An 18,669-nucleotide genomic window follows, 5' to 3' on the forward strand; every position below is an offset into this window, starting at 1 on the left:
CAATTCACCACTATCCTATAATTCTATAAGTTATTTCTTGGTTTTCCAAAAATCCTCAGTAACAACATTAGGTCCATTGTGCTCCGTGGAAAATTAATAAACACAAGACAACTGACAGCTGGAGAAAAGTGGATGTTACATTATTGTATAATGTGTTGCATTGTGCACCTCTGCCTATTTCTTTGGAAATTACAAAGCGACACGAAAGTTTGTACAATTTGGCGCATGTTTTTTAAATGTTAAGACTTTCAAAGGCGTCTTAACCAATAGTGCAGGACCTGGAGTTTTCCCGGTCGGGTAACCCCAACCCGAGGTACCAGCACTAGTTATTATGGGGGTACCGAAGAACAGGATATGCTCTATAACTATAATCAGCTATCGAAGGATGGATAGCAGGATCTTCTAAATTATCTATCCGCTGCACTCAATGTACTCTGTGGATACCTGCCTACTTCTGCTTTTCAGCAGTGGACATTTTTAGGTTGATGATTTTTTTTATGGAATTGGGAGCTAAAGGTAGTTTAGGTGTAACCGGCCTTTAAAAAAAAAGATTATTAAGTGAGGCATGCTTTCAAAAGAAAATATATTTTGATAATTTCAATTATCGGTACTTAGGCCATAATGAGGAAAACCACAGTAAAATTTTCAGTATGTCTATTTATTTATTTTATTTGACGTGTGCTGAGTTCTAACTGAGATATCATATTATTAGGTAATTCATATTAATTTCAAACACTTGCAACGGTGATATTTAACAATAACACAATGAGTAATTGGGAACAATCTAAGTACATTCTACTTCCTACATAAATACCCATTATTGTAGTAAGATTTTATTTATTTATTTTTACGTTTCTGAAGAGAAACAAGATTTTTTTGAGCAGTCTTGAACGATGGGTCAATGTTTAGAGCTTTAGTGTACATTTCTTCTGCCAGACTATACTTTTTCCATCGATGATAAAGCACTCCTGAAATTGAAAAAAAGTAATTACACACATATTCATTCCTTTTCGTACCTCGCTTTCAGAAGGACCGATTTCGAAACAACATAAATATCGCTACCAAAGGCCACGAACATAGAACCAAAGTTGTCGATATACCCGGGGAGAGGGCCAGAGCATGGGCCAGACACATTTTTCGGAGAACTAATCCATGATCGTTTTGTTTTTTTTTTTTTGAGGGGTAAAGTCATCCAATGACTTCTCCCGCCTTGGGCGAGGCGAGAGGGAGTGTCAGACTCTTACTGACGAAAAACCACCCCGTTCCCTCTCCTGCTTTTTGAGCCGGAGCCCGGTAAATCCGCTAGGTAGTCCGCAGCTCCGGATCAGACATCAGCCCTACTGGGCCCCATCTGTGGTGGTCTGATGGCCCTTTGAGGCGCGCGCGGAACGCGACGCGCCGCACGCACGGGTCTGGTTCTATTCGGGCGATGAGCTACCCTTCCTCGCCGGGGTTAACATATTTCCTAGAGTGAGGACCACGCTTAGGCAAACATAGGTGATATATAGCGTGTTTATGTTGTTTAACATAAAAATATTCGCATCGCACGTGCCACCCGTCGCGATTACTTCTTTAAGAATTATAAGGCGTGATGTTTTGATAATATACTATGAGTTCGTATTCTCTTTCAAAGGTTTATTTTTACAACGTTTATTGGTTAGATATGTTTTGTTTTAAAAACCGAAAATCTATTACTGAGACAAAATCATTTCATTTTATAAAAAACGATATAGATTTCACGGTGCACTCACGCAAGGTGGAGTAACAATATTCGAAAGTGGCATGCAATGAAAAGCTATTTACTGTCTTCTACTACTAAAAGGCTGATGTTGATATGTAATTATTATACAATCAAAACAATGTAATTGTTGACAATATTTTTTATAAATAAAAAATATAGTCACCTAGGTTGGCGTAGTGTATGGCCTTGATATCCTTGTCAAACAACTGGATTGCCTTCAGGAAGTGTGTCTCTGCATCCTCGTACCGGCTCAGCTTTCCATACATGTTGGCTATGGCGAAGTTTACAGCAGGAGCCTCAGGTAATTCCTTTAACGCGTTCGGTATTATTTCCAGTGCTCTGTCAATTTGTCCTAAAATGATAGAAAGAGTAATTAATAGAAAACTTCGAAGTCGGAGGTCGTTTTTAGCTTTTAATTTGCGTAATAAAAGTACAAACTTTAGTTGGTTACAAAATGCAGACATGTAGCTCTGAAAATGTGAAATTGATCCGAATCTATTTTTTTTTTTATGAAATGCTATGGGTACATTGTTTAGTCTTACTATTAGCAATAATATTAAAATCTAGTTGTTACCAGTATTATCCATCAAAGCCAACAGGTTAGTCCAAGCTAAGACGTGCTTAGGACTCTGATTGATAGCTCGGAGCCAACTCTCTATAGCTGCCTCAGTTTTATTCATTTCAAGGTACTGAAACACAAGGACTGAATATGTTATTTAACCGAATATAGGAGTTTTTAAAAGGAATGTTGGATACAATGAACGCAAGTTACGTTAGTTTGTTAATAAGGGGTACGTAAATGGATGAATATACAAATACATTCAGGGAGAATTAGAAAATAAAAAAACATGGAAACAAAGTTAAGACATACCAAATTGCCCATATTATAATAGCAGTCCGGGTAATTCTTGCGGTAATTCAAAGCAGTTTTATAAGCAACTTCCGATTCTTTTAGACGCTTGGTAGAAGCTAAAAGAATGCCCAAGTTCATCCAAGCAGCTGGGAAATCCTCCCTAAAATTGTAATAAAGTATTTATCATAGATTACTAAGTCAATCAAACCAGAGCTCATATAAAAATACAAAACTCGAGGTAGCTTTATGCGGAATATTCCGCATCATATTTATCATTAAAAGCTTACTAGGTAGTTACTAGACTTTTACATTTGCAGGATAATATTACATGCACAGATTGTTGGTCCTCTATAAATGTGTTCTTATGGTCTTCTTATGCTTATTTATGGTGTTAAGATGCTACCCTATTGTGCAGATTTCCAATCAGAATACAATAATTAATAAGTATTTACTATTTAAATAATTAGCCTTAAAGCAGAGGCGGACTGAATTTAGAGAGCGCCCTAAGCAAGCACCTCATAGGGTCTCCTAATTTTTTTGGCGTTGTCGCCATTTTATGGTCAGATGCCCGTTTCCCGGTGCCACTAAAACTAAATGTACATATGCTGTATTCTCAATTAAATGTTTTAACTCGGCCCGAATGTCAAGCACCAATATACCAAACAGTTATGTATTTCAAGAAGAAATCACGTAAAGCGTAGGCCACGAGAGAGTCAGATGATTATTCAAACTTAAATCAAATAAATGGCTGACACACGGACGGACGGACAGACAAACAGACATGGCGAATCTATAAGGGTTCCGTATTTTGCCATTTAGCTACGGAAAAATAGAGGAAAATACGGTTAATAATAATCTATTTATGGATCATTAATTGTTTGTGTATTTCAATAAATACAAGATGTGAAAGACGCGCTCGTCTGCTGACGGCGAGGCATCTTACTCCCCATAAGTATAACTTTAGTGCATAAAGCCATTTCTATAAATAGATAGGCACTTAAATGGGATCTAATGAAGTGCCTAATTACTTTACTATAAAACTTTTATATTTTTACTAACATGTCATCACGGTTTAAGTATGAAAATCTGAAATAAAATTCAACATTCATTAATTTAGGGATTACAGAAATATAGAAACGTGATTATGTCAAGCTACGTTTGCGTGGCCGGTGTAGGTGGGTTAACAAACATTTATATTTTTGAATCACATTAAATATTTCGCTTCTATATAATATTATATCCTTTTCATTATCTATGTACCTATAGCAACTCGAGTCTCAGTGCGTAAATGAGCTAGCAAGGCTGTGAGTTTAGATGGGGCCCAGTAGGGCTGATGCCCGATCCGGAGCTGCGAACAACGTAAAAGGTTACCGGGGCTCCGGCTCAAAGCAGGAGAAGGAATCGGGAGGTTTTTAGTCAGTAAGAGTCTGACACTCCCTCCCGACTCACCCAAGGCGGGAGAAGTCATTGGATGATTTTCCCCCCCAAAAAAAGGCTGTGAGTTTCTAAGTAAAATGAAAATGAAGTCTAAATCTTAGCAAATAGATTCACGTAAGTATAGGTATATAGCTTAGCAGTCGCTACAAATATCTTTGGGTGCCATACCTTGCTTCTGCCAATATCCTAATTTGCGTATCCGCATCAACTTACCAGGCGTTTCAGGCCACAAGAGGTCCATCAGATGCAATATAATGAAAAGGTGCAAATATTGTCATACCTGTTTTTCACAGCTAATCTTAAGTAACGTTCAGCTTCTGTATATTGTTTTTGATTTTTAAGTAAGTTCGCCAAATTGTTCATTGCTTGATAATATTGTGGGTACAGCCTGGAATATTTTAAAATCATATTTAATATTTTATTTTGATAAGTTCTCCAATGTTGAACCAACGAAATTATGTAACCAAGAATTGTATTGTGAACCTGATTGAAAAAGAGTAAACAATCGAGTCTATTCTACATACTACTTGAGGACTGACCGATAGACATACAGACATTTCTTTAATATTATAATATTTGCTTTGACATTGAAAAGTGCCGGAAATAAATAATTTGACTTTAAATGACCTGATAATGGTCTCTGGGGTCGCTAGATCCGTGTGACTTCAACCTGAATGCCTGCAGCTGACCTGCAGATAAAGCTGAAAGATATCTTTTGGCTGATGGCTGATATGATGATGATTTACTTGGTCAGTCAATTGTATGAATGTCGACATTCCCTTTGTCATATTTAAATTGTGGTATTCAATTGAAGATGCTCAGGCAAATAAGCGGGCCTAAGCGTGCTCACTCTCAATTGGTATAGGTAAGTAGGTATGTAAGTGCTTATGACTCTACTGAGAAAAAATCGCAATTGCTAGCAAACTTTATAAGCATCATACTATGTAGTGAAGTATAATAAATACACAAATTACATCTTTTACCTTATAGCTTCTTTATATTCGGATATAGCCATATCGTATTGTTTATTCGCATCAGCGATCTTCGCAATATTGTAATGAACTTTAGCATTCAACGGGCAGACTGCCATCCCGCTAATGAAGAGACTGTATTCATTTTGCCAGTCGTGAGACCTACGCCAGCTCCACACACCGTATAGCATCACCACTGACATAAACGACAACAGAGCCATCTGGTGGAATAAGGATCTAATTCAAGAACAATACTTATAAGAAAAAAGTATTTTTCATAATTAAACTGTTGGGCACTTAGCAAGGTTGACTAAATGGTCAAACAGTAAATGATTTGATGTTTGAAGACATTTATATATGGTGCACCTCTCTAGGTATTATTCCTAAGTTATAGAGCAATATAATATGTTATACCTTGCGAAATTTCGTCGACCTCCTGTCCAAGAGTTTGTTAAATCCAATGGCTATTAGAAGACAGTATCCAGCCGATGGTATGTACAAAATCCTCTCAGCTATCACGAAGCCTACTGGGTACAAAATGTTAGCGGCAGGCAGGAATGGCAACACTAAAAGAGATACTGCAAAGAACATTATCCTAAAAAAAAATATTTCATTGAAATAAGATTCAAACTAATTAATTAATAATTAAATCCTTTGCCATGGCATGCTGTACAGTACCGCAGTGCTGACAGTGAGCGCCAGCCCTTACTTACCTGTTGGTTATCTTCATGTTTCTCCCACTATACATAGTCTCCAATATGTACATGCCAAATATATACATAGAGTACACCAGCACCATTCTACAGTCTCTCATATTCTCAACGAGTCGAATGCATCCCATCGACCAATCATAGCACAGCCACTGAGGCCATACAAACAATAGCAGATTCAGAAAGTATATGTAGTTGTGTGTGGCTACCTGTAATAATATTAAAAAGCTGAACTTTGTTTGTTTGAACAGCACATGTTTGTTTTTATCAATCATACCTATAAATAAAATCAAACAGTAACAGAAAAATATTTACTACAAGGCCCATTGTACAAAAGACTTCAACATAAAATACATTTTAAAAAGTTTTTCTTTTATATTAGTATTAAGTTTTTAAAATACATTTTAGATAACAGGTCAGAAATACAAACATTAATTATTTTAATCAGCAATAGGGCACCATTTAATAAGTATGAAACAGCTTACTTTCACAAATGGATCAGGGGCAAATGCTGCTGGGTTGTCAGTGGATTTGAACTCCGGCCTTGTGTTCCCCATCACAGCCCACCTCGCATACATCAGGGTGAGTATACTGGTGAGCATGGCACTCACTCTGAACATGGAGTCCACGGTAATGTTGTCCAGGCTCAGGATCCTAGCAGTCCTACTTTCTATTCTATTTATCTTCAACTTTGTTACTACCTCATAAACAACACAGAATCCCTAAAAATATAAAGTAATTACTATTTACAATATTATTCTTACTTGCTGGATATATTCATATAAATGTTTCAACTCACCAAAACTGTAATACCATTCTCCTTAAATAACATAGACATACCAGCTAAAAATATTGTAGATAGTAAAAAGCAATATCCACGGGTGTCTTTAGCTTGCGACTGGCTGTAGCAGAGAATGGCGAGGAAAAATGTAATAGCAGCCAAGATATCAGCTCTGCCGACTGCACCACACACAGCCTCCACATGGACAGGGTGCACACAGAACAACAGTGTCGCCAGGAATGGTGTGTTCCTCCACCAATACTTATTGCTGTCTAAATCCCTGGTTAGTCTTTCACTTTCACTTATAACAACAGAAAGGACCTTACGACTTGTAAGAGTCTGATACACTTTCCACACCAACAAACAACATATGACGTGACATACTAAGTTTGTCACTTTAAATTGGAAGGCTGATAAAGTTCTATTATTCAGGAAATAATTCAGCCTGAAATCAAAAGTTAATATAATACAAAAGTAGAACTTACTCCAATATTTCCAAGGCATAAATAAAATAAATAATTATTATCAATTTACTAACTTGAACGACAAAACAGTAAGGGGCCGGTAAGATTTGTGACTAAAGTTTGATTTAATTTGTGCACCCCAAAAATCGTGTTTAAATAATTCAGTCCACGAATCCGATGTAACATCTTCGTTTTTTACAATTGCTTCAGAGTCATCAAAAACAAAATCTCCGTCTAACGTAAACAAAAATGGTAAACACGACAGTGAGACGATTGCAATAAATTTAGCCGGCATTTTCTTGGCTCTGTAGCACTGCAAATCAGTTGCGTCACGTTTTATTGATCGATACCAGAATGTGCTAGTTGTTTTAATTCATGATTATGCATTTTTCTGAATTTACGCACAGTAATTTTAGTTTTTTTGTGAATATTTTGTATCCGAAATTTTATTTATTATGACATTTTCGTATTTAATTTCTTTATACGCAGATTTTCTGACATTGACATTTACAATGTTTTATTTTAAATACCATAGACACATAGAATTATTAATTTATCTTATTATGACAGGATATCCCATTCACAATCCAACGGGACCTGTGAGTGGGCCGATGAAAATATCAGGTTTGTTCGGATAGATACATAACACTTACTCGAGTAAAGTAAAGTACAGAGCAGAAAAATAATGATTTTTAGTCATTTTCCACCTTAAAAAGTTTTACCAAAATACACAAAGGGCACTTGAAATAATTGAGTGTATTGATCAGTAATTTTATAAATGAAAAAAAACCAAACATATTTTTGATACTTTTTATTAATTAATTATGTACACTAAAGTTATTCAAATTAAACCTACTTAAACTATTCTGCTTGAAATGTTATTTAGACACCAGCCTTCATACGCAATTCAGTTAAATTGTTTATATTCTTTTCAAGACAAAAAATCTGTAGTCCAATCCTATCATTATAATGAATTTTAAATACTTATTTTTAAATACCATACTGTATGTAAGAAGTACAATCGGATTTTGGTTGTTGAAAAAAGTCTAATTCAGAAAAAAAAACATTTGCTTAATTAATAGAAAGAAAGTAAAATTAATGTGCCATTGGAGTCCCGTGGCCTAATGGAGTCAGCGTATGTTTTATATCTAAGGCCGTTCTCGGGTCGCGTAGGGCGTTGGCTGCATGAGCGAGTTGTAACGCGCACTCAGAGGGCGCTGTAGGTGGTAAAGCCGTACATTCACGCTCCAACGCGTTTCCAATCGCAGTCAGTAGTTCGGAGAAGCCGAGGGAAATGGCTGCCCGACGGAGTCTGTTCAATTCCTGTGAAAAAAGAGATGATCATGTCATCTTCCGCATGATATTTAACTAATCAATTGATAATTTTTTTAGAACCGATTTTAAATCAACAGATAACTTTTATCTGTAGAATAAAATTGTCATAATAATATAACAGTTTTTAGTATGGAAGAAATCAAATCAAATATTCAAAATAATTCCTTTGATAAAATTTAACGGCCTTAGGAAAAATAGGTCCTTAAAAGATACCTTGAAAAGGTGTTGTGTCTTATCTGGGAGTTTCCTTGCATGTCGAAGGACTTTTTGTACGTCAGCAAGTAGTGCGTGTGGACGTGCCCACGCGCACGCAGATCCTCCACTACTATACGAACGCCACGACCTTATGGGGAATGTTTCCGCTGCAATAAAAATAAATATGTAGAAGTGTGTTTAAGACTATGAAAAGTATAATGTGTATGGAACACTTTTGTTCAATTTATTTTATTTTAGCCTTATTATATTTCTGTACTGTACTACAGCAGCTTTGGATCTACTGGTATGAAAATAATGGAGATATAGGTTTGACTGTATATTTACTTGAAGTAGTGCCTTCCTCCGCAGGTCCGAGTTGGTCGAGGGCGCCGAGCCAAGGAGCGGCCGACGCTCCCGGCCTCATGACGCTGAGCAACAAGCACGAGCGACGACCACGTGACGCTTCGCACGAAGCTGTGAGTGTTCCCCACCAGTCCGCGCCAAGCAACACTACTGCGGCCATACCTTCCACCTAGATAATGTATAATGATATCTAAATAAATATGTTTATGCAATGTGTAACATATTAATTTAATATGACAAAACCGAGCCTTCATTTTGGAAAGTTATGTATTTTGCAGTACAAAATTGTGAATTTCTTTCTAGACCAAAATACATGGTGGAATATAATCCTACCATTTACTAATTTGTATACATTAATATTCTAAAAATAAATACTCTTAAAATGGTACCTTGAGAGCTCCATGTAGAAGAACACAAAAATTGGGAACTTTACTAGGATCTGACATGTCTTCCTCTGTCGCAGAACCGTCGGTACTAGATCCTTCCTGTAGGAGACACAAACAGAAATGATTAGATATTACAAATTAAAGAAACAAAAATGGAAAAAGTATAAGAGTATAAATGAAAGGGTAAAAGGTGTGAAATACCTTAGTAGGAGTTTTGGAGCCATAATTTTCTCTTGGTGCTGGAGTGGTTCCTGGTTGAGCTTGTGGTATTACCAAGTGCTTACTTAATGCTATTGGGGTACCTGTCACAAGGTAGAAGTTTATAAATATTTTTATAAACATACATACAGAAATGGGCTCTTAGTATTATAGTGTTTACAATTTAAATATTCTAATCTCAATACTTTACAAACTCATAAGAATTTGCTCCGTTGCTTGGCACTTGCACATTTTGGAGAAAAGGCTGAATAATTTTAATTACTTACTAAGTTCCTGCTGTTGCAGAAACCCAATGACGTGTATTTGATTAGCGAGCGTGTAGGTAGCAGCTAACTCTTCGAGTGTAATAGTTTGTGGCGCGGGGAACAATTGCACGCGCGCCTCTAGCTGGCCACACTTCAGAGTGCACCAGAACTCCTGATAGTGCTGTTCACATAGTCTTGTCATTGCTGTTATTACCTGTGTATATGTAATTGTAATTGTAATTTTATATTTAGCTAATCAATGTGCTAATAAGTTTTGTAACTAACAAATATAAAATAATTATTTACAATATGAGAAAGATTAACTAATTTTAATTCAAAGTCTTTGGTAATTGTAAAAAATATCAATATACTAAAGCTGCTTGTTAATATTTACTTTTCTAATTTAAATAAGTATTGGAATGTTCACCTATGTGATTGCTTAATTTAATTTAATTTACAATACAAAGTAGCTACTAAACTTACCCCAGGCACAGAAAGCTGGTCAGGGCAGTAGATAGTTCCACGTGACATATTGCCATTGGAGTTACTGGTTGTGTTGTTTGCTAGATCCACTATTTTCTGGTAAAGTGGCATCGCTGAAACATGAATTTGTTATCATTATAATTAGAACTTGTGGTTTTGCGAGACTAAAAACTTAAAGTTATTATATGATTTAGTTCCTAGGGCGATTCAATGACTAAAATACCAATTAAAAATTAATATTATTTACGTTTTTTTTTTTTTTAAGAAAATGTGATTGTTTATTTTTACCATTTAGATACAAATACTTCCAATTAGCTTCAATAGTTCCCAAAATGTACTAACCATGTTGTAGACAAGGGTCATGAGGGGACACAATGGGTAGTATATGTATTTTCGCCGGATAAGAGGGAGGCAAAGGCAGAGCTTGCACCATCCGGTTCCTGCCTATAGCACCTACACCACTGCTTCCATCTGTTATCTGGAACATTATTGAAAATCTGTTATTTAATTGATTCAAACTTTATAATTAATTCAATATGATTTATGGATATTTTTTTATCTTTTGTTTGATATTTCTACATGCATTGTGCATTGTGTTAAAGGTTGTGTGAAAATCTGAATGCAAATCAATATATCCTTTAAATTCACAATCTCACCAATATTATTTGCACAGGTGTTTGACATCCTCCCCACTCATTGAGCACCAGCTGGTTTACACCAAGCAGAGCAGTATCTATGCAGGTTTTGTCTCCTTCCTCTAATGACAACAGCTTGCTGCGTATGCTGTCAAAGTCCCTAGTAAAGGGAACAGCCACTGAAATAGAAAACCCATATCAAGTACTCATTCCTAAGTCTGCCAGATAATGCATTGTCAATTATATAGACGACCTTACCTTCGTAAACGGATGAGAATGAGACCAGGGCAACATATTCTAGTTTAGCGTGAATAGTTAAATAGTCCAAAAATGTGTTCACGGCTGCAGTAGCTATCGTGTGCCGGGTGTGTGTCTCTGTTGTGTCGGAAGTCGGGACAGGCCGCGACATTGATAGTGAAACGTCCATTAATATAACCGTAGGCATTTTGTTCGACTAAAATCTTACTATTAACACAAAACAAAAAAGTAATAGTACATAATTTGTTTTCGAACCATTCAACAGCGTTTACCAAACCAACGTTGACACTTGACAGTGACAAGTTGACATTTAACAATGACAATATTTGTTTATACTTATACCATTGTGGTTTTGGTATCCAGAAAAGATAGGTTCAGAATCCCGTTTACATGACAAGGATATTAGAAAGAACATGCTTAAGATATCACCTAAACTGAAATGAAACAAGCAACCGGCAACTGTCTGACAGATGACTGCAATCTGTCAGTATCATCAAGTTGACATTTGAATTTTTTAAAACATTCGTAGCTTGAATCTAAGCAAAATAAGATTTTGACGGTTTTGGCTATTTTATTTTATAGTCATGACAATGCCATAGATAGTTATTTCCTGGGTAGGAGAAGGGAGAAGGTAGAAAAATAGTTAATACGGTTCCTAGTCGTTCTGGGAGAGATCATACTTCCTACAGACAATATTCGACGCCGCATGATACATTTGGCGATTATACGTCTTAGAGAACTTAGACTACGTTGATGACTTATACTCGCTGAATCATATCCACACCGATATGCAAGCAAACGAAGTACGACAAGAAACGATATAAACCTACGTTTAAAAGAACTGATTTCCATAACACACATCCATCCATGCCCATGACAAACTTCTTCGTCATACAGGTGGTTCAAATTACGATCTATTGAACGAATCCCGATACATTGGTTCATATTATAGTGACGCGAAAAAAAGTATGAACTAAGAAGATACCTGCCTACTTATTTATTAACTAAGTAACACAACCAACTCGATTTCCATCTATGTCATTAACTAATGATTGTTTTTGAAGAATTGTAATGGGAGAAAATACAGACGACAATAAAATAATTGAAAACAGGGATCAAGATCAAAATTTGGAGTTTCAATACAATTTTTTTAGTTTACCATGGGATGATCGCTCGAAGAAAAGTAAATCTGGAATTGTCATTCTGCTGATTGCTATATTTGCAGTAACAATGGCCCTAGTCGTCAATAGTTTTATAATGCATTATCGAGGTTTTGAGCAAATTAAGAAATACTCAAATCTTAGTGAACTATCATGCTTCCGAGTGAAAATGGATGATTACCGTTTCGTAGCCCGAATTCATTCTGTGAGCACGCAGCAGTTGTTATGTCTCGGTGCAGTTGTGAGCAAGAGTTCAGTCCTAGCAAATGGAGTATGTGTGAAGTCTGGACCTATACGAATGTATTTAGGCAGCGTGTCAAAGTACCTACCAAACGAATTACCATTATTGTTTTATAGATGAGGAGTAATAAGGATGATGACCAACATAAAATTTTCTTTTTTCAGTCCTCGTTGCAAGAAAGGTTTTTCTATCGACGTCTTTGAATCGATGCATCATGATGGAGTGTTTTCGAAAAGGCTAGTGCTCTTATCTAGCTATGAAAGTATAGAGGGTTGCTCAGAAATTATAAAGATCGGTCACGATTTGGACTGGACGCAAAAAGTTCACATCCTCGGGAGACCACACTCTGTTGGTAGAACTTTCTCGCGACAGCATGCGTCTCTGGCTGGCAAAGAGTACGTAGACACAAATAGCAATAAGCTTGTGAAGTTAAATAATACTATATGCGTGAAGGACCTGGCGAGATGTCCAATTCGTGCCGGTGATCTGATGCTGCAGAACGGAAAATTGTTTGGCCTGGCATCTTCTAGCGTCCAGCGTTTTGGAGTGGCTTGTTTTGGTGATCTAAGTATCATTAGCCGGGAGTTAAAGGAGGTGGATGCGGATATCGTAATAGATTAGGACTATTGCATAAATCTTTGGATTTTATTTAATTATTTATAGATATTTAGATCGCACATTTAACACTTACTAGTTATTTCTCTTATAATAATTAGGCAATCACTGTTCAAGGACTAGACGGTTCACATTTATTTTAAGTTCTATTAAATTAAACAGGGCATTAAAAGTGAAATTATTTATTTTGAGATATTGTACTTATCTATTATTTAGTCTTCTCTGGGTAAGTGTCCATTTTTTCGGTGGCTAGCAGGAGTCGGCACTTGGACTGTGCCCAAATCCACCTCCTCTGGGCTGGTGTACCCTTTCCAGTCTTTAGTAGCCATGTATATGAGGAACACGACGACGAACGTAAGTACGGTATACACCAGCAAATTGTGATTTTGGCTATATTTAGAGAAGCCCGCGGTATCTAGAGTAACCTTTATGCTGTTCCGGCATCGAGCTTTACTCTTCATAGCGTCCGTGACGGCCTTGAAAGAAGGTCCTGAAAAATGTTTGCATATTTAAAATAGCTTTTGTTTGGGCTTATGGATACGCAAAATGCCTAAGCATAACGTATATACGTACTAAAGCATAAAGATTCCACAAGGTCCACAATTATAATAAACTAGTGAAATATGCTGATGAAAAAATTAAATTATTTAACGTGTTACGTTCATACTGCTAGAGATCATACTTCCAGAGGACGTGATTGGATAATTTTGATCATCGATCACGTTGTGCTAAAAAGCTTGTGTAAAACTCAAAACAATTTTTAGAAGTATCTTTGTACGAATTGGTGACTCCTGCGGAATCATTTTGGTTTCATAATAGGTTATTCAGGGGTATAACCTATTGTGAAATGGTTGGTGAAGCTAGTCTTTTTATAATTTACAGAACCTAAGTCAACAACAAAGCCTAGCATCGATATTAAAATATTAATGAACTATAAATTGGGTTGTCAGTTCAGCTAGGGTTAGGTGGACGCGGCAACATTGACGTGCGTCCAATTTACCCTATCTGATAGTGGGCTGACGAAAATTATAATAACCCATTAAGTGCACGTCACACGCACGATTGGATGTCACCAGCTAACAGTGATTTTCCGGAGAGTAGTCGCGACATAACAACTCGTGTCGCTGGCGCACATGGCGGTCACAATTAAAATGTTAATTTGTCTCTCGCACATTGACACGCATCACGGTTTTATTGGGACACGCTCTATTGACTGACTACATTAAAACATTACGCGCCGAGTTAATTTTTTAATGGGTACTGTTTCATTATACTTATTGTTGACGAATTATGTGTCTACGTAGCAAAATAAATCTGTTTTATTATACCTTTGATTCGAACGGCCGTAATTTTAAACGTGAATAGGTACTAGTGATGTAACGAACGCATTCGAATACGCGATATTCGCACATTTTTCGACATTCGCATTCGCATCCGCAATTTTTAATGCGAATATGAACATAAAAATAATTAAATTACAAAAACGTAAATTCGATAGAGAAATAGGTATTAATTTCTATAATATTTATTACAAAACCTTATCTTCTGATTAAACTATCTTACAACTGTCTTGTTGTACTGTAATTCGCGCATCGAGAAAGCTGTAAACATTACATTTTCTGTGTCGACGTTTGGCTGCTATCTAGCCTAGTGGTAAGTGATGATGCGGCCTACGATGGAGCACGTCTGCCCATAAGCAACCTATTCACTTGAGCTTTGAAGACACCCAGGTTATACCCATCAGGAAACACAGACTCCGGCAAAGAGTTCCACTCCCTAGCAGTTCGCACAAGGAAGCTTGAAGCGAAGCGCTTCGTACGAGTGGAAGGGATATCTACCATGAAGCGGAGGCGCTTCGCCTTAAAATTATAGACAAATTGGTCCAAATTTTTGAGTCAATATTCGCATTCGCGTGTCTAAAATATGACATTCGTTACCTACATCACTAGTAGGTACTTAGGGTATAGATAAGGTGACGGTTAAGGGCGTAAGGTGTTTTACCGAGGAATTTAAATTGTTTTAAGAAAGGCTTATATTTGTCCTTATTTATCCGAGCATACAAAGTGTTATTATAATGAAGTTTATGTGTATAATATTGTTTTTTCTTAACAGAATTGTCTGTGAATGATGTGGTTCTATTATTTTCAAATTATTTTAAGAAGCGGGGAGGTATTGATGTTAGAATTAATTTGTTTTGGATTTTTTTACGTTATAGGTATCTTTACGAACGTTACTTCAATCTATAACGGGCCTTAAAAACGTTTTGTCATTACCGCTTTTAGAAACCATTCATATGGATTTAATAGATATCCTATTATGATTGTATCTAAGTAATCAACCCTTAGACCATAATGAATCTAACAATCCAATAATATATTACTAAGCTCGGGAATCTAAGCCATTCGCCTCATTCAGGCTTACGACCACTGGTCTACATAAGGAATCATAAAACTATCGTGTTTTAAATCAACTGCGTTAAAATTAATTAACATTAATAATGTTAATTAATTTTTAATTAACATTAATAATGTTAACATTATTAATTTTTAATTAACATTATTAATGTTAATTAAAAATTAATTAGCTAAGCTATATAATTTATATAGCTTAGCTAGCCTAGCTATTCTACTAATCGTGCAGACCACACAGGTAGTACAATCACGGTAATTCGTATTTCGTTGCCATAATGATCTATACAACAATTTATAATTCAAACTGGATTTTAAAGATCCGTTAAGTTTAATCCAAGCAGTAAACCACTTAATTGTGACTAAATACTGTATTTTCCAACACCTGTGTACATTATGGATGCAATAAATACTTGAATACTTGAAAGTAAAGGTTTTCTCAACAGTACAATGACAAGTCTAATAAAGCAAGAAACCTCACTTAGGTACAATTTCATACTTATGGTAATGCAGACTTTCATTAAGATGGAGCAATGCGATCTCTTTTTGAATCTTTTTTTTTGTAATGGAAATGGGTTTGCGTTTGGCCACTAACACGTCATAAAATTAAATGATGATGCGGCCTACGATGGAGCATGCCTGCCTATAAGCAACCTATTCACTCGCGCCTTGAACACATCTAGATTAAATGGAAACACAGACTTTGGCAAATAATTCCAGTTCTTTAAATCTTGCAGTGTAAATTAAATGCGAGATTATTACACTTCCATGCGTTCAACTAGAAGGGACCTTGTTTTACGTGGGCCGTTTTTCATGAATTACAAATGGCCGCCTCGTAATCCCAGTCAATCATTGTGAATTAAAAAAGAAAATTGCCTAGCTTGAGCGCTTGTCTTCGCATCTAAAGACGGCTTAATATAGAAAATTTAAAAACAATTATTCATTAATTAAAATAGGTTAAATTTTGTCTTTAATTTTGGTTGGGGTTATATACTATAGGTAAGTAGTTATATGCTAGTTTAATAATCGATATTTATTAATTAATTGGCGGTCCATTGTCTCTGCCTACCCCCATGGGACACACGTGTGAAGTTATGTACGTATGTTATTAATTAATCCAATAAATGGTTTTGAATTCATTGACACCCTAGTATAGCCACAAAATGATTGTAAGCGTAGTATGTGAATTCAGCTATATGCACATCCGTATTATAATAGTACCTAGAAGCTACTTAAAACATAATAGAAGAAAAAAAAATCTTAGAATACTTGTTGTCTTTGACCTGACCAAAACAAATTAATAGGTAATATATTAGTATTATTACCTATTTATCATTATTGTATTCTCATTATGAAATAGTTTCTAAATACTTAGGTGCGAAGATTCATGTCTCTATCAAAAGTTTACTAAGGGAAATACTACTTATTACTTATGGGTATAATTGAAAAAAGACACAGTAGGTAAATACATGGTAAGGTACCTTCATAGAGGACAAATCTTGATTTATTCTTCATTTAAGTATGAATTACGTTCCATTTAAATGAAAACCGCCGCTTATCTATACGCGGGTGCACTATAATTAGTTTCAAAATAATTGTACTATTACATTTTATTTCATTATTTCTCACAATTTCACTGTTTGGTTTTTGTGATGTTATTTTATAAATATTTATTTGTCAAATTGACATTTTGAAATCTATTATTTTTGGTGTAGTAAAAATAGGCTCTTTTAATGCAACCTCCTTTGTAATTAAAATCAAATGAGGCTCAATTGCAAACCAAACTACTCTATGCTATTTCAAAGTAAATATCTACAGTTTTTTTTAACGTCTTTGATCTACACGATAACAATATTAGGAATTCGAAATTTAAATAACGTAACATCAACAAATTCCATCGTCAAACATTTGAAGTGAAATTTCTGCGAGATTTCAGGTAGGTGTACCTATTCAGGAAATAGTGAGCTTATGGAAGCTCACTATTTCTCTAGAAGGTTCAACATGCGTGAATGTGACATTGTACAGGATATTGGTCGGGAGTTTTAGCTCGGTCGTGAAAAGAGTTACATTTTCTTATGTCCAACGTTTGGCTACCAACGAATGTCGCAGTTGACATGAAAGAACATCTTCAGGTGGCTTATGTAGGAGCTGAATTTAAGATCTAGATCTCACGGTAACATTGGACGACTTTGAGTTCAAAGAAAGCAAAGTTTAACTTATTGCTGTAAGATTTTGTAGATCCATGCACAGATAGAAACACAAATAATAATTAAAAATACTAAAATCATGTACCTAAGCATGGTGAAATTAAAAATTATTACTTACCCATTTCGATGGACTGAACAGTTGATGACTGGACGTATATTCACTCCGTAATTTGTCGTGGTTTCGATTCCCATATACCGAAGAACAAATGATCACATGATAAGTAACATGTTTAATATCACATTCTATTAACTGTAATGCAACCACGACTATGACAACGACACGGAGAAAATACACTAGCACTACACGTTTTAGACAAACTGAAATTAAATGAAAACATTATGATGAACTTAAAATTCCAGGAACCTGTAATAGCTTTTTAAAAAACTAAATGTTAATGTAACGTTGCTGTATAAAAATGAAGGAAAATTCCGAGAACGTTAATTGCTATCTGTAGATAATGATAAACATAAAGGAGATCAATCCGAAGGGAAGTTTAATATTGATGAGCCGACGACGCGCGTCCGAACGGCGGCCATCTATAAAAATATTAATTGCTGTCCTGTTCGCCTCGTAAACAATTCAGTGCACATGAAATATTTAGTACCTATACACGTTAAGTGTTACTTTTTATTTTAACTACACAAAAACTTGGCTTTGCTTGCGAATTTTATTTTTCATTGTAACTACGCAGCAACCGATTTATGCACAAATGAGTCATGTAACTAGATTTCAGATAAACCGATTCATTGATATCTCCCGAACATTTCAATTTGGGAGCGTCTAAATTATAGATGAGAGCGAGATTAAAACGACAATCTGTTCCAAACGTTATCATTTTCCAATTGTAAAGTTAATGGCGTTTGGCATAAGGTTCAGAATGGTTTCCTTTGCTCGGGGGTGGTTTAAGCAGGCTTTATTTCGTATTTGAATCGGGGAGTCAAATCAGGTTGGTAATAACGTT

At 35.8% G+C, this 18,669-nt stretch overlaps 4 protein-coding genes across 5 annotated transcripts; 1 reads left to right on the forward strand and 3 right to left on the reverse strand.

Moving 5' to 3' along the window:
• Window positions 1-639: 639 nt before the first annotated feature.
• Window positions 640-7,482, reverse strand: LOC118262851 (protein O-mannosyl-transferase TMTC4-like). Of its 2 annotated transcripts, XM_050697801.1 has the most exons (12): window positions 7,032-7,482; window positions 6,512-6,938; window positions 6,198-6,434; window positions 5,716-5,921; window positions 5,417-5,597; window positions 5,015-5,223; window positions 4,312-4,419; window positions 3,654-3,680; window positions 2,613-2,754; window positions 2,316-2,430; window positions 1,905-2,093; window positions 640-968 (listed from the first exon to the last, which is right to left on the reverse strand). In XM_050697801.1, exons 1-12 carry the CDS (start codon window positions 7,250-7,252, stop codon window positions 838-840), a joined length of 2,193 nt encoding a protein of 730 aa, XP_050553758.1. In that variant the 5' UTR covers window positions 7,253-7,482; the 3' UTR covers window positions 640-837. The 2 variants fall into 2 exon arrangements, with proteins under 2 accessions (XP_050553758.1, XP_050553759.1); XM_050697802.1 differs by lacking the exon at window positions 3,654-3,680.
• A 271-nt stretch (window positions 7,483-7,753) lies between these two features.
• Window positions 7,754-11,381, reverse strand: LOC118263004 (integrator complex subunit 14). The gene is made up of 10 exons (XM_035574729.2): window positions 11,077-11,381; window positions 10,840-10,997; window positions 10,526-10,661; window positions 10,184-10,296; window positions 9,722-9,914; window positions 9,438-9,538; window positions 9,240-9,335; window positions 8,833-9,019; window positions 8,506-8,654; window positions 7,754-8,280 (listed from the first exon to the last, which is right to left on the reverse strand). The coding sequence occupies exons 1-10, from the start codon at window positions 11,261-11,263 to the stop codon at window positions 8,053-8,055; spliced, it is 1,548 nt and encodes a 515-aa protein (XP_035430622.2). The 5' UTR covers window positions 11,264-11,381; the 3' UTR covers window positions 7,754-8,052.
• A 652-nt stretch (window positions 11,382-12,033) lies between these two features.
• LOC118262719 (uncharacterized) lies at window positions 12,034-13,241 on the forward strand. The gene is made up of 2 exons (XM_035574287.2): window positions 12,034-12,557; window positions 12,642-13,241. The coding sequence occupies exons 1-2, from the start codon at window positions 12,148-12,150 to the stop codon at window positions 13,096-13,098; spliced, it is 867 nt and encodes a 288-aa protein (XP_035430180.2). The 5' UTR covers window positions 12,034-12,147; the 3' UTR covers window positions 13,099-13,241.
• Window positions 13,242-13,258: 17 nt separating this feature from the next.
• Window positions 13,259-17,181, reverse strand: LOC118262720 (uncharacterized). Its single transcript, XM_035574288.2, has 2 exons — window positions 16,982-17,181; window positions 13,259-13,582 (listed from the first exon to the last, which is right to left on the reverse strand). The coding sequence occupies exons 1-2, from the start codon at window positions 17,013-17,015 to the stop codon at window positions 13,305-13,307; spliced, it is 312 nt and encodes a 103-aa protein (XP_035430181.2). The 5' UTR covers window positions 17,016-17,181; the 3' UTR covers window positions 13,259-13,304.
• Between the last annotated feature and the right edge of the window lie 1,488 nt (window positions 17,182-18,669).

The sequence above is a fragment of the Spodoptera frugiperda genome, chromosome 12, assembly GCF_023101765.2.
Source record: "Spodoptera frugiperda isolate SF20-4 chromosome 12, AGI-APGP_CSIRO_Sfru_2.0, whole genome shotgun sequence".
In the NCBI taxonomy this organism is placed as follows: Eukaryota; Metazoa; Arthropoda; class Insecta; order Lepidoptera; family Noctuidae; genus Spodoptera; species Spodoptera frugiperda.